General features: G+C 35.5%; 1 protein-coding gene across 2 annotated transcripts in view; it reads left to right on the forward strand.

Moving 5' to 3' along the window:
• nrg3b (neuregulin 3b) overlaps positions 1-24,147 on the forward strand; it is a 455,978-nt gene extending 431,831 nt beyond the window's left edge. For both annotated transcript variants that reach the window (XM_030122143.1, XM_030122146.1), the window contains exons 7-9: positions 1,606-1,709; positions 14,718-14,900; positions 23,133-24,147. In XM_030122143.1, the coding sequence (XP_029978003.1) occupies positions 1,606-1,709; positions 14,718-14,900; positions 23,133-23,886 (1,041 nt within the window). In that variant the 3' untranslated portion in view covers positions 23,887-24,147. The remainder of the gene's footprint in view (positions 1-1,605; positions 1,710-14,717; positions 14,901-23,132) is intronic.
• Positions 24,148-25,676: the final 1,529 nt, after the last annotated feature.

Consider the following 25,676-nt stretch of genomic DNA (forward strand, 5'->3'; position numbering starts at 1 on the left):
AAGGCATATACGTGATATTATTGATGGAAGTATATTGGTGTAGGAACATTACATGAATTTTGGTGAACAACGCGCCATTGAAAACATGCGGTTCGACGTAAACATCCGTTTGACATATTGTTACCAAATTTTCTGCAGCCAGGGAGCAGACCAAAATCTGTCTAGTTGTGCATATTTAGTCCTAATAATACTGAAATAACAGGTTCCCATTCTATTATTACAATTAAAGGGCTGTAAAAGAAGGGTTTTCATAACAAAATGGTTGATTGTCTTAATACTGAAAATAAAGAATTGATAATCAAACAGCTGTTCAACAAAAATGATCAATAAATGAAAAGCAATGTGTCGTGTGTATTTTGTAATAAAAAAGACACAGGAGTTGAGTAGTAATTATTTATTGCGTTACAAAACATTATGTACAATAATTTTGCTCTCTTGTAACAATAAAATTGTGCACATTTTCACGCTCGTTTTATCAGTTTTTATCCGATTTTCTTCAAATTTGGAGGATTGCAAGATCTAGTAATAAGATGGCCAAAGAAACATTTTGGGAATGGTTTTGGGGGTATATTTTTGCAATACTGATTAATAACTGATGCACTTTGACTGTGATCAGGCTGATACTAAAAAAGTAGTATTGTGATATTGAGGGTCATGCATGTAGTTTTTTTTAAACTGATGACACTGTTTTCTTAACCTCCTTAGACCCAGCTATGGGTTTTCTGTCCACATTTGTAGACAAAAGTTTCACAACTTTATACAAAAAAAAAAGAAAAGAAAACTGTCCACCACAAAAGACATTCCATAAAAATTTTTAAAAACTACATCTGAAAAAACTGTTGCATCATGATGTTTCCAATATAGGCACTTATTTAATAACAAACAAAAAAAAGCTTGTACTTTGCTGACATTTTCTGGGTCTTAGGAGGTTAAATAATGTTTATTTAAATCATCCTAAAAGCACTTTTTATTGTCTGAGAGAGGCATATGTTAATTTCTTTGTTGGGATCGCACAAAAATAATGTTATGATGTTGGATGATTCAGGGACTGTGCACTATGCACTCTATTCACAGCTAATAGAATATGAACATTTGAGCAGGATCTTAAACTGTAATGTCTGTAAACATAATTTTATTTTTTATTATTATTATTATTATTTTTATTATTATTATTTTTTTTAATAACAAATGTCATTTTTACAGAGGACAGTTTTGTGATATTTGTTTTAAATCTTGTTCTGATCAAATAAAAATCTGTTTAATATTTGTGCATATTTCTGGTATAATTACATTTTTCCAGGAAATATTCTCTTAGTAGATGAAACAAAACAAACAAAAAAATATTGCATTGTTAACACTATTGTGATATAATCTTGATATATCGTATCATGGTCCTAATATTGTGATTTGTGTCGTATCGCCAGATTCTTGCCAATACACACCCCTATCCATTACTACTAATGATCCAAGCCAATGTATTACAATGCATTTATTCATTTATATAACATATTCATTTAATTTGTAATAAAGAACCTATAATTGTGTGTCCTTAATAAACAAACACTCTAGAGCCACTCTATATTGAGTCTTCTTCATGTTTTGCAGAGCTGCTCTTCACATGGATCGTCTGTTAAAGGCAGTAACGTGGGCACATCAGCAGCGGCTCCACCAATCCTCAGCAGAGCTCTGTCCAAAGGGAAACGCTTCAGGTAAACATAACATTCTCTTTTTAAATAATGATTTCATTTTTGTTTTCAGGGATTGACAAGTTTTAGTTTCAGGTGTTATGAGGAAACCCATTGTTTATTAATTGGAAACCCTAAGCCTAAAATGGACCTTTTTTTTTTTCTTATTTTGACAAACTAAAAGGTTAGAAAATATGCAGTGAGTGAGTCTGAAAGCCCATTTTTTCCACAGCACTTTTTCTCCCCCAGATCTTTCAAAATCTAGCAATCATTTACAAGTTACTGCATGTTATAATACTAATAAAGGGGCTTCTTCTCCAGCTTCTAGTACAGGCATGAGTAAAATTACTGTAATGACCCAATAAAACCTATAAAGCGTAACGTCTCAGGTTTCAGAAACTGTTGGAATTTTTCCAATTGTACAAACAGTGAATTACAGACTGTATACGGCAAAGTCAAGGGAAGGTTAATGTAATTACAATAATCTATACCAAACTTATATGCTTGGGTAGGTAATTACTTATATTTCAGGAAAATGTATTTGGAAATGAGGAAAAAAATTTGTGGAAAAAAAAGTTTGAGGACTTTTATGAGTTGGAAAGTGACAAAGTTTTCTACCGTCGTTCTGGGTTCATTTTATAAACTCTGATAATAAACTAAATTTATTCCTAATACATTGATATTTGACTAAATTATTCATATCATATTCTAAACACACAGTGTTTAAAATTAATAAATGCATATATGTATGCAAAATACATTTGAATATAATGTTAACATTATTTGTATGTTGTAAATATTAAAAAAATAAAAAAAATAAAAAAAAATCTATATGATATTAATAATTGAAATATAAAATGTTTAATTTAATATTTATTTTTGTTGTCCATCCGTTACGCTGCCATTTGTCAAATTTTCATTTTTTTCCTTTAACCAATTATTAAGTTGTAAAATAGAGGCTTTAAGGTATTCACTGAATAAAGTTTAGGATGAAAATGAAATGAAAATGAAAATTCTTGCAATAAATAGACAGTAATTTTATGTCAGTCCGTGACGCAGTAGGTTTTGATATTTTTCATTCGAAAATATTTTAAACTAAATTTTGCCCTTTGTCTATGTTTAAGATGACATTTAGATCTTTCCAATTATGTGTAATATTTGTCTTACACCTCAAAAGTTCAGAAATTATAAATCAAAAGGTAGTGGGCGGTCCATCTGTGACACCCTTGACCTCGCTCATATGCACAGGGTGTGTCAGCGATGACACGCCAGGTTTTAAAGAGTTAATGGTCACATTTTGTTCAAAGCGTTAACATTAATATACATGGAAAAAACTAATTTTACATGCAGTTGTTTTATTTTGCTTATTGCACATTTTAATTTCAGAAACTGTCTTTTTTTCCTTTTATTTCAGTTGATGAACTTATTTTCTCATATAGTTTTTTTGTTTTAGTTGAATTAACCCTAGTAAGCGTGTTTATATGTGTGATGTACTGAAACAGCATACTTGTTTAATGATTAATCTAATTTGATAAAATGAAGAGTAGACTGGCCTGTGAAAGGTTGAGAGACTACATCATTTTATTTACCGGCAATTTGGATCTAAAGTACGCTGAGGTACACGTGTTGACGCGAGTGACTGCACACTGATGGAAGAAGAGACATCCTCTGAAACACTCTAAGTGCCAAGAGAAACACTGGTTTAACAGATTTTCCACTGTGCTATCCTTCAAAATGACAGCTGATTCAACAAAATTTGAACATTTTCATTATAATGGATCATTAAAAGTTGTATAACACTCCAACGCTGTCAGTTAAAATCCTCGCAATCCTTCAACGATCGTACTACCTTGACTTTTACTTTGCTTTTACATTAGCCTTGATGCTTTCAGTGCTGGCCAGGCTTTACCTTCACTTCAGTAATGTGGTATAAATCTATGGATACGATTTTGTGGCAGATAGACACTGGAAAAAATCTACATCTTACCAAGTGTATTTTTCTCATTTCCAGTCAAAATATCTCATCACATTGTCCCACTGTCTCGTCTTATGTCCCTGTACACTTTTGTCTATATAAGCCCTCCCTCTATGTATTTGTATATATAACATGTGAATATAAAGTTTGAGATTATTACTTAAACACAAGCTGTAATTAAAAATAAAGTGGTCCTCTGAAGGGGGGTAATAAATAAATAAATAAATAAATAAAAATAAGACATAATCACCTAAAGGGTAACTTTTCAGTGAGATAAAATAACTTGTTTGTAGGCAATAGATCTTGAAAATCTTATTTCAAGAAATCTTACCAAGATAATTTTCACTTTTTCCATTGACAGATTTCTTTTGCTTGAATTAAGCAAAAAAAAAAAAATCTGGAATTAAGCAAAAAAAAAAAATTAAGCTTGAATTAACCCTTTCATGAATGAATTATGAGAACCTTATTGAAGTTTTTTTTTTCCTGGGTGTTTTTATTCTTCGTTAGGCATGAAAAAACTATGTGATTGAACATTTTTTTATGAACTTATTTTTCATGGAGTTGCAAAAATGTCCACTCAGCTGGACAACGTGCCTTTAGTTTTTGAAGCAAAGAAACATGTATTTACTGATGTACTGCGTGAAAACTATGGAATAAAAACATTTTTATCCCATAAAGACCCAAACATCCACCGGCGACCAAAACCATTTACTGATCTAAAATGAATAGTACCTTTTAATCCACTACTCCTATCAATACATATGAGTAATTGTTGTAAAATTCACTTTTTTATCTTTTCATGGTCATCAGATATGACCCATTTGGAAGTTCAGAGGCTCAGTAGTGAATATGGAAACACCGTCATCTTGTACAACATTGCATTGATGCATGAGTGTCCACTGTGTTGGCTGATATGGAACTAAAACTACAAAACCCATGAATATACAAGAGAACAGCTGTAGATTAGCTGTCCGCTGTAGTGACTACTATGCATGAAAGGGTTAAGCAAAAAAAAAATGAAGCTTGAAATAAGCAAAAAAAAAAAAAAAACTTGAATTAAGCAAAAAGATATTGAAATAAGCAAAAAAAAAAAAAAAAAAAAAATCTGCCAATGGAACAAGTGAAAATTATCTTGGTAAGATTTCTTGAAATAAGACCTATTGTCTAAAAATAAGTTCTTATATCTCTGTGAAAAGTTACTCTTTAGGTGATTATGTCTTATTTTAAGTGTGATGAAATATTTTGACAAGAAATGAGAAAACTACACTTGGTAAGATTGTGATTTTTACAGTGAAGTAATGCCTATATGCCTTAGATTCACTTTAATTGTTATGCAGAAGGACATAGTGTACAGTGTAGAATGTCAAGGAGATATTCATGGATTCAAAGGTTGCATTCATACATGTAGAGGGTTTTTTTTTTTTTCCAATGTCTGCATCACCATAACAACTGCAGCACCACTGTGTTAGCGTGCTCTCTTTCAATGGGTCAGGGCTGTCATAGAGGAAAGTTTTTTTTCCAAAAGGTTGCAGGGACCATGCCAACTTGTCTAGGCTTTTTATTTTCCACGGTGTCATGCCGATGTTTCACAGAGGGCAGCTGACAGTCAATCATCTGTTCAGTCACTTCTTAGAGTGGGATGAGGCAGGGGGTGAGGGGGTGGAGGTGGAGGGGGTTGGTGGGGAGTGGGGGACTAGACTGTGATAGATGATGTTGAGATGCTTTCAGCTATTGACCTGAGAAACTGGAACACATTGTGAGCTATCAGGAGAAATGCCCCATAAAAGCATGTCAATATGGTCCATCAATATTACCTCTAAAGGTTACCTGTGCGTCACTGGCTTCATCAGTGGGTGTGCGTATGTGCAGATTGATTCATCTGCTTGGGTGCATTGAGTGCATGGGATAGCTGCTGAACTGGGATTTAACTAAGATAATATGGATATCAAGTAAATCAATGTGAACACAGTTACCGTCAGGAAAAAAACACAAAGATCAGTGACTACGATTCTAGCGGATTTATGAGGATCTAGGCAAAGATTATAGACCCATGTACGCAAACTGACATGAATGATTCCACTGTGTTGTTTATTACCTCAAAGAAATATATATACAGTCTGTGCGTTTACATGGCAACTTTTATTCCTGGTTTAAACTGATTAAAGGTTAGATCCTATTTCAGATGCCCATGTAAACACCTTATTCCAGTTGAAAAAGAATAGTTCGGATTAAATTTAAACCCAATTAAAGTCACTGGTTTAATCCACTTTTGAATCCAGGCTAAATTATTCCTCGGACATGTAAACCCTTTATTCCGTTTGGACTTTATTCCTTCCATTCTGCACATGCTCGTTGTCTTGTCCTGTCGCGATGACGCACACATTCTGCGCTGGTGGAAGAATATGCAATGCAGTCTACAGGGTGGGGAAGCAAAATTTACAATATTTTGAGGCAGGGGTTGAAAGACAGTGTATGACCAATTAGTTTATTGAAAGTCATGAGAATTTATTCGCCACAAGAAAATTGACATAATAGAAAATGTTTTTATTCTATGTGTCCTCCTTCTTTCTCAATAACTGCCTTCACACGCTTCCTGAAACTTGCGCAAGTGTTCCTCAAATATTCGGGTGACAACTTCTCCCATTCTTCTTTAATAGTATCTTCCAGACTTTCTCGTAATAGTTTTGCTCATAGTCATTCTCTTCTTTCCATTATAAACAGTCTTTATGGACACTCCAACTATTTTTGAAATCTCCTTTGGTGTGACGAGTGCATTCAGCAAATCGCACACTCTTTGACGTTTGCTTTCCTGATTACTCATATGGGCAAAAGTTTCTGAAAAGGTATGGATAATAGTGTTAGGCATGATTATGACATCAATATATGTTTGGTTTCAAAACTATTGACGTAGTGCCTGCTGAGAAAAAACAACTAAATGTTCATTGTAAATTTTGCTTCCCCACCCTGTAGTCTTACTAAACCGTTCCAGTGGGCTATTCTGATGGGATCTACCAGCCTGGAAAATCCTGAAGGAAGAGTTCATCACTTGTTTTTTTTTTATTCATTCATTTGTCATGCACTAATGAGTTCAATAAGTTGGCAAAACAGTTTGCACTGCAGTGCACCGATTGCCTTGTTCTCGCAGCCCTTCTGTTAGCTTAGCTTAGCCTAGCTTAGCATAATCACTTCATTCCTATGGTCAGATGATTTGTTGTATTTTATGAGTCATTTTGTAAAATTCAGTTCTTCCTAATCATTACTTTAGTCCGGTGGGGTCAATATGATCACAAATTGAGGCTCAAATCATGGCGATGTGACTTACTGCAGTAATAAAATCTGAGGAAATAAAAACTAATGCAAAGCTAAAACGGTAAAGCAAAGCTAATTTAGCGCATGCATCCCTTCCAACAAAAAGATTTTCCAACTTTCGTCAACACAACAGTCCCAAGATTGTATGAGGGCAGTAAGTTGCGGATCTAAAGAAATAATTAGGGAGAATCGGATTTCACAAAATCACTTACAAAAGACAACAAATCGCCTTTAAAAAACTGGCTACGTGTGACCATGGAAATGCTGTGACTATGCTAAGCTAAGCTAACAGAAGGGCTGCGAGAACCGAATAAACGTTTCTCATGTAAACCTTTATTCAGGTTTAACATTTCCGTGTAAACAGAAGAGAAAGTACTTTAGTTCCGGATTAATTTCTTCTGGAAAAATAAATCGGATTTAAAAAACATCATGTAACCGTACCCAGTGTCGCCCATAAAGCTGGAATAGACTATTTTACCTCTTCTTATGAAATAATTGTGACAGTGGTCGCTTTTCCAATTGACTTTCAAATTGAAATATAACTGGAAAAAATAAAATAAATCGAATATAACTTGCGCATAAAAATTTACTTAATGGAAAAACAAATCTCATTTTTCGATTAAAACTTTTTGCGCTGGCAAGAGGTGGTTTTCAGGTATAGCACAAATAGTATATCACGCAAAACTGTAATTGAAAGACTTTTTTTCGCAACTAGAGTCAGGTGAATTAAAAAAACGGATGTTGACGGCCATTACAACAAGCAAAGAAGAAGAAACATGTTGCGGTATGTGTGAACACATCAGGAAACCCAATCATTTTTTTAATTTAGTACGAGATAGAGGGGTAATATATAATAATAATGAATATATCTGTAAATCATTGTGATATTTATGTTCTTCGCCATGTTTATTGAATGACCTCTCGTGTCATCTCGCGATAATAAATAAACAAACCATCACATTTGTGTTTTAATGGAAAAACCGACATTACGCACTTCTGATTTTTTGACATTTAGTAAGTATTGGTAAAGTTTTGCGCAGATGTCCAATGGAAAAGCGACTAGTCACACATGCGTATGAATGTTCGGTGGTGGGAGGGGCCGTTTTACCACCACCAGAGTGTGAATGTGACAGCGAATAATAATGGATCATTAATGTAAAGCGAGCCTATAGAAATCGAACCAATTATTATTATAGGAGACTACGGACTAACCTTCATACAATATAACAATAAGATAATAACAATAATAATAATAATACCATTGGTGCGTTGTAATAGCATTTCCTGCTCTACCAACAAACGCTGATGAAAACAACACATGAGAAGAAGCGTACAACCGTGACGCTGCCCATAGTCGATCACAGTTTTCATTTGTTCTCGCTGATCAATCTGCAGGGTTTCAATGTCATGATTGAATTATGAGGAAATTGTTGCAGTGAGGAATAATCAATACGCTCTGAGTTCAGCCCGTAAACAGGACATTTCACATGCTTTGTTCTGTTAAACCTACAGTAGCTGTCATTTCATTCACAGCTCTGTCTGCTGTGTCCACTAAAGGCATAAACAAAGAAAAAGTGATTAAAATATGCACCAGATGGATAACAGCCAGACTGCCATGCTTCAAATCAGGAAGCTGTATGTTTTTGTGGGAATTACAGAGATAAGCAGCTGTTTTTCAGTGTTAGACCTTCAATACTCATCATTCAGTCGCAACAATTCGCTGATTTCGTCCATAAAAACACATTTGATTTTTTCCAACTTTGACTTAATCCAATTTTTTTTTTTTTTTTTTTAATTAACATCCTAATAGTCAACAGAACTGACACGGTTCAGCTTTATTCGCATCTATTTTTTTTATAACAGCAGTCAATGCAAACGCAAAGGCTGGCAAAGACCAGAGCCAATATTATCCATGCTTATTGTTCCACAGCCACGGACATTTGGAAATTATCATAGCTGAATATTTTTGCACTGTGTTTCAGTCAGCTTTCAATTAATTACCAGACAATTACTGGACTGTTAAGTGAACTGAATGTTTTAAAACGAATGAGGCAGTTCAGTTAGGGGATGAACTACAATCCGAAAACTTTAGGCGTCACGATTCCTACTCATGCAATAGAATGAATCAAACACTTCATGCGTTTACTATGTGTGGATGTCACGCGGCCAAATTATTCAAGAGTCATAATTAGCTGCAAAAATACTTGCTTGTTTGCTGACTTTTTTTTTTTTTACCTCAGTGCTAATAATACTGTATGCCATGAGCTTTTTTTTGTGGTTCACTTGAGCCAGAAAATCAAGTGACCTATTGCTCATGGCAGGAGAAGAGGCAGCACATTAACAACAGAGCCACACTGCTGAAAGTGGATTTAATAATAATAATAATAATAATAATAATAATAATAATAATAATAATAATAATAATAATAATAATAATACATTTTATTTGTGTAGTGAATTTCATAGAACTCAAAGACACTTTACATACAGCAGATAAAAACCGAAACCAAACACATTAAAAACAGATAAAAAGCAGGTGCAAAAGGCAGATATACGAATATAAAACAATTAAACAATAAAATTAGACATTAAAAGCAATCTTAAACAAGTGTTCAGAGAACGCAAACCACCGCCAAGCACCCCGAACGGTGTGCATGTGCGGATCGACTATTTCTTTTTAAACTACAGATGTCCAAAAACAATTTCATAATAATATTTCACGGATTGCATTTTTTATGATTTTTTTGAAAGCGGTGCATAAAAAAATAACAAAAGTCAACAGAGCGTAACGGAAGAGAAATGGAGCGGAACGATATTTTGTACAAAGTTGAAGTTTGGTACCAGTCATGTGTATGTCAAATTATATTAAATTCCAATCAATATTCGTTGAGTTATAATGAAAAATGTGTCGTAAATGGGATTTTCAATGTTAAATTGAAATGTCCACAGAGTCCACATTCCAAGTGTATGTGGACAATTTTGTGACATATACAAGATATTGTTATAAGCTACGGCTGTATCAAATTGGAGGCTAATCGGAGTCGTTTTGAATTTTTTATGAATTTTCGAAAATTGGTCAATGTTGAGGGATAGGAAAATTTGAGATTTTGTGACCTTGCTGTGACCTTGAACTTTGGCCTACTTGGCCCAAAATTTAATATTTGGGTCCCAGGGCCTGGGCCTATCTGTGGGTAAAATTTAGTAAAGATGGTTGGAATAGTTTTCCTGTAAAGCTCCTAACAAACAAACAACTAGAAAAGCACACGGAGAGCGCAGACCTCCACCAAGGCAGATCAGTCCCCCTCCCCCCATCACCACCAAAATTGAATGATTTGTTCCTTGTGCCAATTTCAACATTTCCTGAAAATTTCATCCAAATCTGTCCATAACTTTTAGAGTTATCTTGCTAACAGATGAACAAACAAACAAACAATCCCCCCCCCCCCGGTCACCACCAAAATGTAATTATCTGTTCCTTGTGCCAGTATAAACATTTCCTGAAAATTTCCTGAAAATCTGTTGATAACTTTTTGAATCATCTTGCTAACAGACAAACAAACAGACAGACCCTGATGAAAACATAAGCTCCGCCGTTACACTTGGCGGAGGTAATAAATGAGTTATTAAAAGGGATTTAAGTCCAGTTTCACCATCCTCTATGTCCTATGGGATAGTTTACTGGCATCTGTTTGCAGTATAGTGCAGTGTAATTGTAATTCATATTTGATGCCATTGCTTTATTGGTGTAGAAATGATCTGAAGCAGGATTCACTTTGAAGTATAAAAACAGTCAAAACAGCGTGCTTTGGCAGGAGGTAATTTTGATCATTAACAGCATTGAGGTATTGGTGTAAAAGGGGGATTTTTCATGAGGTGATGTAGAATATGCCCCAGTATACAAAGCCTGATATGTTCTAAACATTAAAATGGTTTGTAGCGGTTTTAATTCCACAAAAATCACTTGTTTTTCTTAATAGTTTACAACATGTATCAAACATACAGCCTGTGGGCAAAATCCGGTCTAACGGGTCCAATTAGGCCCGTGGGATGAATTTGTGCAATGCAAAAATTACACTGAAGATATTAATTATCATTTTAGTTCAGAGGCCAAATTCAACCTAATTTGATCTCGAGTGAGTCAGACTAGTAAAATGCTAAAATTAAATTATGACTGAATAACCTTGTGAATAATCTTAACAAATATGAACTTGAAATGTCTTAAGAGAAATAAGTGTATTTGACCAATTATTCTGCCTGTTACTAAAGGTTTTGTGTATTTGTAGATCCACAGGGATCTGTGAGGTGTAATGCACATGGAATGAGAAGTTAAGGCAGAATATTGTTAATTAATATTGCTATTTTTTTTATTTTATTTTTATTTGAAAAAGGTGAGAAAATATCTCCAACATGTTGTGATGTTATCTATTAGAGCCCTTTTTGTATTTCCTATTTTATCCATACAAAAGTGTAAAAAACAAAACAAAAAAATGAACATACGACCTGGGTTTCTCACTTAAAAATAATCGCAGCGTTACAATACCTCTGGGTTCTTTAAACATGTTATTTTTTTCATGTTTGTTCATGTTATTCACATTTTTAAAGGATTTTTTGCAGATGTAAATGAATTCATAATGTAATTTTACTTTTTCCACTCAAAAATTTGGAGTTCACATTATTTATAGGTTATTATGATATTATTTTACTGGTCCAGCCAACTTCAGATCATATTGGGATTTGATTTGTAATTTGTGATTTATTCCAAACCTGCAATGAAATTTAATAAATATGTGAACAAGTAAAACATAAATAATACTACAAAAATCAACAATCAAGACAATTTTAGACAGAAGAACAGCACAATAGTTTCATTTACATGTCCGAAAAGGGGTGGGAAGAAGTGTAACTTATTTAATCCCACCCCTTCTCCATAAAATATTAATAATAAACAGTAAATTTATCTCCTGTTTCCTTTTACATTACTCTCTTATATTTCTATATATGGGTGCTTCTATGAAACTGGTCCCTAAAAACAGGACATGGGGCTAAAAATTCAAACCAGATGTAGACTAATGTTATGAAGCAAGTTTGGGTCTATTTCAAAAATAAATACTTACTGAGATAAAAGAGAAACTATTTTTCAGCTAAAACACATTTTTATATTATTTTACATTATATTTAATACAAAAATCTGCATGTAACACGGTCAAAAGGACACAAAAACTACACGCTACTATTTTTTAAATATCTCTTTATTCTCTCACAGGTACAATTTGGGAATTGAACTAATTATGTAAGGCAGAGTGTTTCATAAAAATGACCGCTGTTGCGAAATCATTTGCGATTTATTTGTGTTTAACTGGGCAGGTTCTGCATATGATGCAAGTGGACACGATGGGTTACACACAGAACCTGGAATGAGACTGCAGATTCATGAAAAACCTGCATGTCTGGATTAGAAAAAAACACTAAGATCATCAAATTTAACACGGTGTCTTTATTTACAGTGTAGCGCTATATAAGACCATTTACAGCCATGATTTCAGATCAAATCCACGAACACCTATGTAGTTTTTCATGTCCCAACTTTGGTCTTATTTTTGGCCCCAATATTTGATTAAAAATTCATTAATTTTGGGATGGCTCAGAGTAAGAGTATAATTTTTTTTTGCTTTTATCTGAGGTCGTCATTAGGTACATCCTGGGGGGAAATATGTCTAAAATTATCTTTTAATATTGGGTTTAAAAAGCTGGAAAAGTGTCAGATACCAAAATGAACCCAGTTTCATAGAAGCACCGAGGGTACGATTTGTCAAAAAACCAGAGGGGGAGATGTTGTTTTGTTTTGGGGGTTTTTCGGAGCAAGGGGGGGTTGTATACGTGGGGGTCCAACTCCAGGGTTCTATTCCTCTCTTACACAGCGGATTTTGTGTGAAATTTTCACAATTTTTCTAACCTGTATCCACTGGACACACAAATGCTGGGCCCCATGAATTTGTCACGTATACCCCACCCCCCCTTTACGGCGCCCCAGTGCATGGGGATATTTGCAAATTCTGAGACTGTCAACAGTTCGGTTCAGGTGAACGTTAGTGCCACTAATGTAGGAGATCGGTGGAAGAAAACTGTCACAACCTGCCTGTTATTTCAGTTGGTTGGTTGTCCCCCACAAGGATGAAATTCATTGAGCAGGAGTAGGGATGTAAAAACCAGAGGGCGGGTTGCCCCCCCACCCCAACAAATGGCACCCTGGAAGCATCTACATATATATATATATATATATATATATATATATATATATATATATATATATATATATATATATATATATATATATATTCACACACACCCATACAGCCATATACATATCAGCTAAAATTTACTTTGGGGGTCAAACTGTGTTGAAATAATGCTAATCCATTTGTGCACAGACTACTGATATTATTTGACAGTGGAAGCTATATTTTCAGAAATACTGGATTTTGAATAGTTCGTGTATGTGAAAACTTTTGCTGGTTCACGGACGTGACATTACCCATGATGCTCTGGTCAGTACCAGTACTTTATTAGGAATAAACTTATATACTTATTATTGCTAATTCTCCTCTTATTCATAAATGTTAGTATTGTGGATCTAAAACAATAACAGCTGACACAAAAACACAAAATGTGTCAGTGGACGGATGTGACATGGTTGTTACAGATCCCATCATACTGATGCTCGGCAGCCATGTCATCGTTTCCACAAATGATCCCTGTGCAAAAACTAGTATCAGAATTATTTATTGTATAGTTTATCATCATACTAAAGTGTAAATAGCAATATAGAATTGTTATTTCTTTATAAAAATGCTTATTATTAGAAAACTGTTGATTTAAAAAGTGACGTGTGATATTCTTAATGTATGTATTGGTGTAACATAAGCAGGATGGATCAGCACCATACTCCATATTGCAACCTGTAAAAATAAAACATGTGATATGTAGGATAGAATCTTGTAAGAAAAATCGGGGAACCTAAAAGACTAGAATATTTGTTTTTCAGGTAAATTATGTTAAAATATATCTCGGCCATTTGTGACATGAAAATATAGCATTAATTGTGATGAAATTGGACATTTTTGAGCTGAAAACATAGTTCATATGACCATCAACATGTTACAACAGAAGTGAAATCCTGTACATTTGCAGAACTTGAATGTACCAACACAAAGTTCCTTTAGGGATTCACTTATATTGATTTCTTATGCACAAAGACATAAATAAGACCTCTAAGCAAATTTTAGCCTATATATATATATATATATATATATATATATATATATATATATATATATGTATGTATGTATGTATGTATGTAGGATGTGGATGAGGATGTGGCCCCTGAACTAAAATGTATTTGACACCCCTGGTTTACAAGTATTGCTGGTATTTTGATGGGTATGCTCATTTTATTAAACATCTACACATTTTATCTTCTTCCGGCCATAACAAATTATTCTCTGATTGTGTGAATTGTATCGCTTCGTGGTAAATTACTATTGTTTCCATGTCTATCTGATACCACAATCTGATGCTTTGAAAGCAATACAAGGTCATTTAGTCAGGAAGCAAGTTAATAGTGCAATAAGCTGAGGCAAACATCAGACCGAAAGGTGACAAAGATGAAACAAATTAAATATTGCTCATGCAGTTTTGTGTGAAATTGGTGGATTTCACTTCCCCTTCATCGGTTTCTTTTCTGGTTACAGGAGTAGCTCTCTTTCGCTCAGTCCGGCTCAACAACGCAGAGAGGCCAATAACTTCAGGACGCCGCCGGTTTCAAGAGGAAAGCACAAACTATCCACTAATCTCATAGACGGATCCAGAGTCGCTGGCCATGTCTACAAACACTTGCAGGAGGATGAATCAACAGATATGGAGTCCATAAGAAGGTATGAGGTTTTTTTTTTTTAATTTTGTTGGTTTTGTCTTGTTTATTTGAGGAAATTCTCTTTACCTTCTCCACATTGAGGTCAAATAGCCAGTTCAGTGATATAAACCCCGGGACTAACCGAGGTTAACTTGGAGTGGTAGAAGGATAATTTTATGGGAAATGAGGTTATGAGTGGAACGCTCACAGTTCAAATCGCTGAAGTCGCTTCTGAAATCTGATCCAGTGAAATAAATGAGATCTGCCGTGCCCTCCTCCAACTGAGACTGTCACAATTAATTTGTAGAACACACTTGATCCCAACTGCTCCGTGCTATCATGGTAGTGGAAAAGTCCAAGACGTAAGTCCGTGTGTAAATCCCGCCCCCCCCCTCCAACCACCACCACCACCACTACCCCTTTTGCACTGGGCTATTACTGTGACTGAAAATGTGTTTTACCAAATGCACAGTTTTATCAGGGTTAAAATGATGACAGCGGCACCAAAGCTAATTAACAGATGACGCATAAGTTCACTGAATCTGGAGATGTCCAAAGCGGTTTTGATTTTGGCTAAGTCTCTCTAGCATTATGTGAAAGCTTCATGGTTCACATATCAAAGAAATAATTACATTTTCTGTCATTTACAAGCCGAACACAGAGCTTTATTGGGTGACTGAAGCCTTCTAGAACAAGACTACAAATTCCAAAGGATTAATTTCAGGCATTCACACATCCTGAATTCTCCTCATGCTCATCCTGATGTCAAGTAAGGACAGCGAGTTGCTCTATTTTCATGGCTATCAGAAGTGAAGTAGAGCCACTGGCGCTGTTTCAGGAGGCATTAAAAGCAGGGAGGACTTTTGGCACAGCCACGATTCACCAGTTGGCTCTCTGGGGGGTTAAAATTACTAAGTACATTCTGATGATCCTCACTGGCATGGGTTCATATAATCAGCCTGGTATGAAAACACCTTTGACACGCTGGTTATCAAGGATGATCCCTGATGTGATGTGGTCAAGGAGGATCCTTAAGAGGGGAAAAAACTGCATTTTATTTCACATCAGATTAAAAGCTAAAACTTTGATTTTTTTTTTTTTTTTTTTTTTCCAGACGGCCTTATTTTATTTTTATCAGCATTTAACATCATGTATATAACTCACGTGGGGTCACCAAAAATTTCTAGTAAAATTGATAAAAAAAAAACAAAACAAAAAAAAAACTTACTGACAAAAACATATATGTTGAGTTGATAGAGACAATCCCAATCCATAACAGACATGACAAACTGTGAGGCTGAAACTGAAGCACTGTGGTACTGTTTATCTGTCAAATATTCATTGTGGTCAGTTTCAGATGCTGCAGCTCTTTCATAATTCATAGTTTGAGTTCTTGTTTGTTCAGTATTAATTGTCAGCCCTTGTAAATCCAAGCTGGACTGACTGCACATATCCTGACCAAGGAAAATAAAATTCTCACTTTGTGCAGTAATCTACACCTGGCTTTTCTGCCTCTGTCCATAATAATATACTTTATATAGACTAAATGTCATCTATAATTAATGATTATTTGCAACATAGTATAGCAAACTATTACATGAGCAAAAACAAATTAATTTTAACAAAAAAAAAAAAAAAAGTGTCAGTTTTGAATGTCTGGGGTCGCCAGAAATTTCTGATGTTAAAATGGGGTCACGAGCCAAAAAAGGTTGGGAACCAATGATATAACTTCTATATATGTTAAGAAAAACAAACAAAAACATACTCGTACAGGGGAGTAATGACAAAAGTAGTAAAAATATACACACTAACTTAAAATAGAGTTAATGCAGTGGTTCCCAACCTTTTTTGGCTCGTGACCCCATTTTAACATCATAAATTTCTGGCAACCCTAGACATTCTGAGACATGTTTTTGCTAAAATTAATTTGTTTCTGATCATGTAATAGTTTGCTATACTATGTTGCAAATAAATGTTAATTTTAGACTGGACTGATTTAGAAAAAAAAGAGCCCCAAAACAAAAACTACTGGGCCAGAATTCAAATACTTGTTGTTCAGTGTGTTCCAGTTCACAGTTCGTGTTCAACATCCTAAATCTGTTATTGATGTACATTCTGAGGCTCTTATTTAGTAAAAACCTGTAAAACTTAAATTCCTCTCTTTGTCTTTTTCTGTTATTCCACCCTATTTTGACCCTAAAACACACAATAAATCAGTGGTTTTCAACCTTTTTTGGCTCATGACCCCATTTTAACATCACAAATTTCTGGCGACCCTAGACATTCTAAGACATTTTTTTGCTAAAATTAATTTGTTTTTGCTTATGTAATAGTTTGCTATACTATGTTACAAATAAACGTTGATTTTAGACGACATTTAGTCTATATAATGTATATTAATATGGACGGAGGCAGAAAAGCCAGGTGTAGATTACTGCACAAAGTGAGAATTTGATTTTCCTTGGTCAGGATATGTACAGTGAGTCCAGCTTGTATGTACAAGGCTGACAATTAATACTGAACAAACAAGAACTCAAACTATGAATTATGAAAGAGCTGCAGCATCTGAAACTGACCACAATGAACATTTGACAGATAAACAGTACCACAGTGCTTCAGTTTCAGCTTCAGAGTTTGTCATGTCTTTTATGGATTGGGATTGTCTCTGTCAACTCACCATATATTTTTTATTTGTAGGTTTGTTTATTTGTTTGTTTTTTATCAATTACTGGAAATTTCAGGCGACCCAGTTTGAATTCCAGGTGACCCCACATGGTGTCCCGACCCCAAGGTTGAAAAATAACAAGTGTTTTTTTCCATTCCATTCTTTCCTTCCAGAAACCCTTTTCCCCTGTATAAGATTAACGCCAAACCTTTAAAGTGTGTAGCATGAACCAAGGGTTTCCATGGGTCTATGTGCACGTTACTCTTATCAAGTAAAATCAGCTCTTAATTAGGGCTGTAAGAAAATATCGGTTCTGCAATATATCGCAATATTTCATTTCACAATACTGTATCGATATTAAAAAGTACTGTATCGATATTTTTTAGGTATTTATTCAAATGCAGATATTGTGGAGGTTCACTTTTGTTTTTTGTTTATATTTTATTTATTATTATTTAACACTCTTTTTTTCCAATAATGTTAGTTCCTTTGTTGGGATTGCACAAAAATAATGTTCTGATGTTAGTTCTGAACTAATAGTATATGAACATTTGAACAGGATCTTAAACTGTAATGTCTGTAAAACAGAATTTCAGTTTGAACACAGGAACATTTTGTGATATAACATCAGATCCTGTTCTGATCAAATAAAAATGTGTTTAGTATTTGTGCAGATTTCTGGTGCAATACAATTCTTCAAGGAAATAATAATAAATTTAAAAAAAAGAAACAAACAAATTATTGCCTTTTTAACAGTATCATGATATATATTGTGATATATCATATCATGATCCTAGTATTCTGATTTGTATCGTATCGCCAGATTCTTGCCAAAACACAGCCCTACTCTTAATAGTGTTATAAAATTAACCCAGCTTTTCCAATAATTGATGAATTTGTCTGAATCAAATCTGACAGAGAAAGTCCACTTCTTTATCCTATAGATGTAATCTATATCCTCTATCCAGTCCTCCATTTTTGCTGCATCCTTTTTCGACTTTTTCCACTTCCTAGTGATGGCTTTTTCACCTACCACCGACAATATTCTGAATAGATACTTATCCCGTGAATTTGTAATCCCCTGGTTCTCTTTTCCCAAGGTTATGGATTCAAATGTGAATGGAAATTGGACTTTGAAAATTTTCTCCATGCTTTTTCTTCAAAGCCTGCCAGTAAGGTACAATCTAAGGGTAAAATTTAGATTTTAAAAGGATCATAGTTGCAGATACTAAACATAAATCTGAGTCACTGTTTTGTAGCATCAACCATCCTGCACATACAGTATTTATCTTACTTTGTTCAATGCGCTGTTTGTTTTCCTAAGTAGATTAGAAAAACAACCAACTCCATTGGTAATTCGACTTAAACAAATAACGCCAAAAACACTGAATTATTTTATGTTTTATTTACAGAACCAAGGGAAGAGCGTCTTTAAGCCTGACTAAGACACTCCTATTAGCATATGACTCAGGAACAGCCTCATTTGCTGTCAGCGTGTGCAACTTGAGCGATGGCACTGTTATCAGACATGTCTGTCATTAAAGCGCTACTGTCCCTCGTGCATTCCACGCACATTTAAAAGTGCCTCGCAATATTCCTATTAGCATGCCAACCTGATTGAGCGTTACAGTGACTTGTAAGATACACTGCAAGCTGCCAAACTCTTTATGTGACCTATTTCCATAATTTACATTTTTAAACAAAGCTCCACGGAGCTCAGCAGTTCTTTCAAATGGCTGTGCAGAGAAATCCTCCAGGAACATAACACTCACACTCACACATATGCCCAAACATGCACTCTTTCACACAGAATAACAAACAAACTAATCATGGAACTAATGAGAATTCTTTCTTAAAATCACAAAGGCTATATCTGTAAGCTATAGGCAATTAAATCTAATGCCGCTTTGTTAAGTGTTAAGACGCAGCTGAAATAAGTCGGCCTCTGCTGTTGTAAGATTGTATTTATGGAATTAAACTATTTAGATCTCATTATCCACTGATAATTCTTTTGGAGTATCAGCTAAATATGGCTTTCGCCGGCCTTCACGAGGCTGAAATGACCTATTTCTAGACTTACCAGCCATATAACGCCAAGCTACCAAGCTTACAACCCCCCCCCCCCCCCATCCTCATCCTCCTCCCCCCCACCCCCCCCTTGTTGCCATGGATACACCCTCTCATCTCTGGAAATGAGAAATGGGAGGTGGATAGGAGAGTGAGAGAACGAGAGAGGGGAAAGTGAGGAGAGAAGAAAGATTGTGCAGACATGATGAGAGTGCAGCAAGGGAAAGATGGAGGCACAGAGTGTGGTGTAGTAGAAAGTGTTAAAAAAAAAAAAAAAAAAAAAAACAGAGGTGAGAACAGCAAACAAACATGAAAATCCTCCTCTATGTTTTCCATTTTATGACAACAAATCCCCATGGAGTATTGTCAATTTCATTATCTGGTGTCAAAATATATATTTACCTATTGCAGATAGGGACAGAATTCAAGGCAAATTTGCTATGGGAGTTATTTTTAGATATGTTTTGATCTGCCGGATTTACCTCCAGCTTGTATCCCCCCCCCTTCTAATACCGAGGGAGGAGTGGGAAAGTAATTCAATTATTTAAACTTGGTTATGCTACAAACAGTCTCTGAAGGCTGACAATAACACTAGCTGTCTCCTAAGGCGGTGCCAGGGTTATTCTAAATGTGAATTGAGTGTTCACTAACAATATTAACTCTTGTGCAGATTCTACTCATATTCAAACTCCTCCACTTGACTCTGGATAAGTTTACCCCCTATGTGTTATTTTTATACTGTCAAATGATGTGTTTTCAGCTTGTTGGCAGCTTCGTTGTGTTACTTGGAGAGACTTCATTACAGGATCCATTATCATAACAACATACGTGCTGTGACTGCATTCATGCTACCTGCCACATCTTAATAATGCTTTACCTGTCACACCGACACTGTGCTAAGTGTGAATGAATAATGAGGACGATTTTTAAAATGGAAATCCACATGAAATAATGCTCTATTGTCGACATGCCTTTATCCCATCTATTGTATAAATTCTATTAAATATTATTTCCACATACTCACACAGACCAGGGTCAGAAATCTAGCAGCTGTGTTGCCAAAGCCTTAAATCTTCGATAAGGCAGTCGTGAGAGAGGGGATTTATAGTTAAACATTAATGCAGCTACAATAAAGCCAGCTCATGCAGAGGATTATAAATAATTACCTCCATCCAGGGAGGTTATGTTTAAGTTACTAGTTGTTTTGTTGTTTGTTTGTTTCTCTGTCTGCGGGATTATACAGATACTACCCGGCCAATTTTCATGAAACTTGGGGTAAAACAGGGGTGTCAAACTCATTTCTTCCAGGGGCCGCATTCAGCCCGATTGGATCTCAAGTTGGCCGGACCAGTAAAGTAATAGCATCATAACCAATAAATGACAACAACTTTTGCTCTTTGTTTTAGTGCAATAAAAAAACGTAAAATTATCAAAATATTTACATTTACAAATCATGCTTTAACAAAAAACATGTGAATAACCTAAAAAAAAATGAAATTTGTAAGAAAAATAAGTGTAGTTTAAACAATATTATGCATCAACTTATCATTTATACAAGTACATTACACACAGCGTTACACAAGCATGTGGTAACAGGCAGAATATTGGTAAAAATTTGGAGTTTGGAACTAAAATGAGAACAATTTATCATTCAGTTTCTCATTTGCCCAGCTCATTGTTCTTCTTGGTAGTTCTTCGAGGTTCAACTGGACTAGTTTTGCTTCGAAAGAGCAAAACTAGTCCAGTTGAACCTAGAACCTAGAAAAATGGAGTTGTCACTGTTTATAGATTATTTTTACTTTAGATCACAGGTGTCAAACATGCGGACCGGGGGCCAAAGGTTCCAATCTAGCCCACAAGATGAATTTACAAAGTGCAAAATGCAAAAATTACCCTGAAGATATTAACAGTCAAGGGCATCAAACTCAAAAATAATACATTAATAACCTCGAAATAATGACTCCAAATTTTCTTCTTGGTTTAATGTGAGAAAAATAATATGATATTATGCCTCTAAATAATGGCAACACCAATTTTTTCTCTTTGATTTATTGCAAAGAACATTACATTCTGATATCCTTTAACAATAAAATGTCAATAACCTGAACAAATATGAACAACCTGGAGTGTCTAAAGAAAAATAAGTGCAATTTTAACAATATTCTGCCTATTTTGTGTCTTGGTAGATCTGATCTGTAATGCACATGTATAAATCAGTTGAGGCATAATATTGATAAAATTGTACTTATTTTTCTTCAGAAATTTCAGTTTTTTCCCGTTATTCACGTCTTTTTTGTTTTGGATAGAAATAGTTTCATCATTTAATATTATTTTTAGCACTAAAAAATTTGGAGTTGTCATTATTTATAAGCTATCATGCTATTATTTTACTGGTCCGGCCCACTGGAGATTAAATTGGGCTGAATGTGGCCCCTGAAAGAACATGAGTTTGACACCCCTGCTTTAGATCATATGGGTCTGTATGTGGAACCTGAACTAAAATGAGTTTGACACCCTTGATTGTTAATATCTTCAGTGTAATTTTTGCACTTGGCAAATTCATCCCGTGGGCCAGGTTGGACCTTTTGGCGGGCCGGTTTTGGCCCCCAGGCCACATGTTTGAGACCCGTGGGGTAAGAGAAGAGCACGGGTCAAGGAAGAGCTCACTCACATTTGGGTCTATTAACCCTTTCCTGCATGAATTATAAGAGCCTTAATCAAGATTTTTTTCCTGAGTATTTTTATTCCTCTAGGCATTAAAAAAAACAATGCAATTAAACATTTTTTGTTAACCTATTTTTCATGGAGTTGCAAAAATGTCCACTCAGCTGGAAACCATGCGTTTAATTTTTGAAGTAAAGAAACATATTTACTGATATACTGTGTGAAAACTATGACATAAAAACATTTTTAATGCAACTAATCTGATGTTTTCTCACATTTTAACAGAAAATATGCAAAAAAAAAAAAAAACTTTTTGTATAAAAAACCCAAACTGTTAATTACAGTCTAATAATAATAATAATAATAATAATAAGCAACTGATTTCCACTCAAACATGTTAGTGCAGATGAGGTTTATGAAGAACAGCAAATTTAACGGTATGAACTACAGTGTATGGGATGGTGCATGAGCATCCACTGTGTTGGCTGATATGGAATTAAAACGATAAAATCCATGAATATACAAGAGAACAGCTGTAGAATAACTGTCCACTGGAGTGACCACTGTGCATGAAAGGGTTAAACACCCTTCTACTTACACAAATATTGTGATTAAACAATTCCTAACTGATTAGAATTTCAGTAGTGCAAGAATTTTATATGGAAGTGATCCACAAAACAAGAGGGGAAATTAAATAGTAAAAGCTAAAAGGAATGACAGCTTTATCTCCATATTCCGTGCTTCTCACTTCCTTTTATTTCTCTTAGGAACTGAATGTCTTGAACATAAAGGTCACAATATAAATGACTCAGTACCTCATTCTCACCCTGCCATTTCTATTCTTTCTTCCGCCTAAAGGTGTGATTCTGCCAGTGGAAGGGTCGGCGCTCTCCTCAGCAGGACCTCACTTTCTCACTTCGCAGCCAGAAAAGGATGGACCGAGGTCCCCTGTACCCGCCTGGATAAAGCAACAACCTTCCTTCCGCCCTCCCTGCGCACTCGTTCCGTGCCCATCATCCCGTCACTCCAAGCGTGCGACCTCGAAGGGGGGTATGTGGATGCGAATGACCGGAACCAGGGGGGACTCCTCAAGTGGCACCCTGTCGCGGCTGGAAAGACACCCGTGCCCATTAGCAATCCGCCCTCTCCCCCTCGCGAGACTGTTGTGCTGGGGCCTGGTGTGATGCCCGGCAGCGTTAGCCCTCTTAGCACCACTACTCCTACACTGGAGTCAGAGAAGAACCTCGACTCCACACAAACACCCTGCTCATTTGAAATTACAGTGGAACTTGCGCAGGAATTAAAACAGAAAAGCCTCTCCAGCTCTGTGAAAATTTCCGGGTCTCACAGAGAGATCCAGTGTGGAGGCACAAACATTCTCGAGACTGGATCTATGCAGGAGTCAGAGGGGAAAAGTGTCCAATATTCAGCTAAAGATCTCCACAGTGGCGACGGCACCAGAGGTTTGAAGGCGGGAGGCCAAAGAGAAGCCCAGGGACAGTGCCAAGGTCAGACATCCCTCGTGTACGGTACCGCAAACTGCTCCTTGGCCACCAAAGGATCCAGCTACAGAGGAACTGGAAAAGGTTTTGCCAAGCCTTCTGCAAGCTGATTGGATTAACTCTGTAAAGCTTCTAAGACACTGTTTCCAATACTGTATACTTTTGCCGGTGGCACAGGATGGTTAGCAGGTGGGATCATCTGTGTGGCCACATTGACCAATATCACATGCCCGTACATTTTCAAGGAGTATGAACAGATTGAACTGCGGAGGAAAAAAAAAAAATACTCACACACAACAAAAGACTTGAAACTATAAAGGAAAAGAGACAGCAAACACACATTGTGAATAAATGTGACTCAATAAGGAAAACAAAACCGTGACTTGAGTGGGAGCTTGACTTAAACAGTGTATTGAAAAAAATGCCACTATTTAAAAGGAGCTTCTACTTAGAAACCAAAATAGTGTGTCATCTCTATGTTGTTTCTCTATTGTAAAGAAATGAAATTATATATGTCATATAATATATGTCATATAGACGTATATATATTTGACATACAATTGTGACAAAATAAAGACTAAGATAATAGTGTTAAATGAGGGCTCTATTCATCTCAGTTTCCTCTACTTTATGTTTAGATGTGTGTTACGGCAAGAAAATATACTGCACACACACACACACAAACAGGGAAAATATCCTCTGAGTTAAAGCCTGTATTTCCATGGCAACAGACACCTGTAGTATGGAGCGTTTTTCAAACAAATCTAATCATACGCCTGATTATATATCTGCTATACTTCGAGTTCTAAGAAGAGCCACTCTAACTAAGTATAGCTCATTATTTTTTGTTTCACATATTCTCCAGGCTTTCAGTGGGTCTTTTATAGATGTGTGTGCAGGCAGCGGGGGGTCCGTTGAAGTAATAAGGGGAGGTGCAAAAAGAAAGTGAGAGGTCTCACCTGAAATTACGTTTTTTTCTTTGCTTGTCTTCTGGCACATGTTATACATTAGGGATGATGATTATATACAGAAAAACACTATGAGGGAAATGGAGCCTTAATCCCTCTTAACAGTTACACTTTCTATGCTGTTTAAGTGGAACATTTACAGGTTATAGGACAGAGGATCCTCTTTAATACTTTAAACTATCACAACAGTCATCATTTTGTGGATGGCATTGAATACAGGGCAATTCTGAGCCTCTGTTTTATTCAACAGTTCTGAAATTCTTCTCCTTCAGTAACTTCTGGCAACACAAGGTAAGTTGTACAGGATATACACAATAAAAATACAGAGAGAGAAATCGAAATGTTTTCATGAAGGTTAAACTGCATCCCAGATGGTTGATTGAGCCAAAACAAGCTGCAAAACAAACAGAAAACTGCCATAAATGTGGTATGTTTAGGGTTCTAAATATGTCAGATATTTCCATGCTTACATAGTGTATTTATAAATGAAAGGTGTGCAAACATATGAATGATGCTATTTGCAGAACAGGATGAGTTTGTACACAGTTATCATTATTTACAGGATGACATTACACAGAGACACTTGAAATCCGTCATCTAAAGCGTATTAACACGTCACCACCTGGACTGTTTTAGACTTTGTCAGAGTAATAATAGAGAAGGAATATTAGACATGTTTTTATTTTATTAATATACACTCCATGGCAAAAAAAATCAACAAACATGCAATATTCAGTCAGACCATCTTTAGGATGGACCCTGCCACGCAATGTCATAATAAATGTTACATTAAAAAATAATAATAATAACAAATGGTGCCAGGCACAGCAAACCCCACCCTTCGCATGTATTGTAGCTTATTTTGGCATCGATCCAGCTGATGTTATCATGTCAATGCACGTGCTGATGTCAGCATATCAACTGCCTCTATG

The sequence above is a fragment of the Sphaeramia orbicularis genome, chromosome 19 (genome assembly GCF_902148855.1).
Source record: "Sphaeramia orbicularis chromosome 19, fSphaOr1.1, whole genome shotgun sequence".
Classification (NCBI taxonomy): domain Eukaryota; kingdom Metazoa; phylum Chordata; class Actinopteri; order Kurtiformes; family Apogonidae; genus Sphaeramia; species Sphaeramia orbicularis.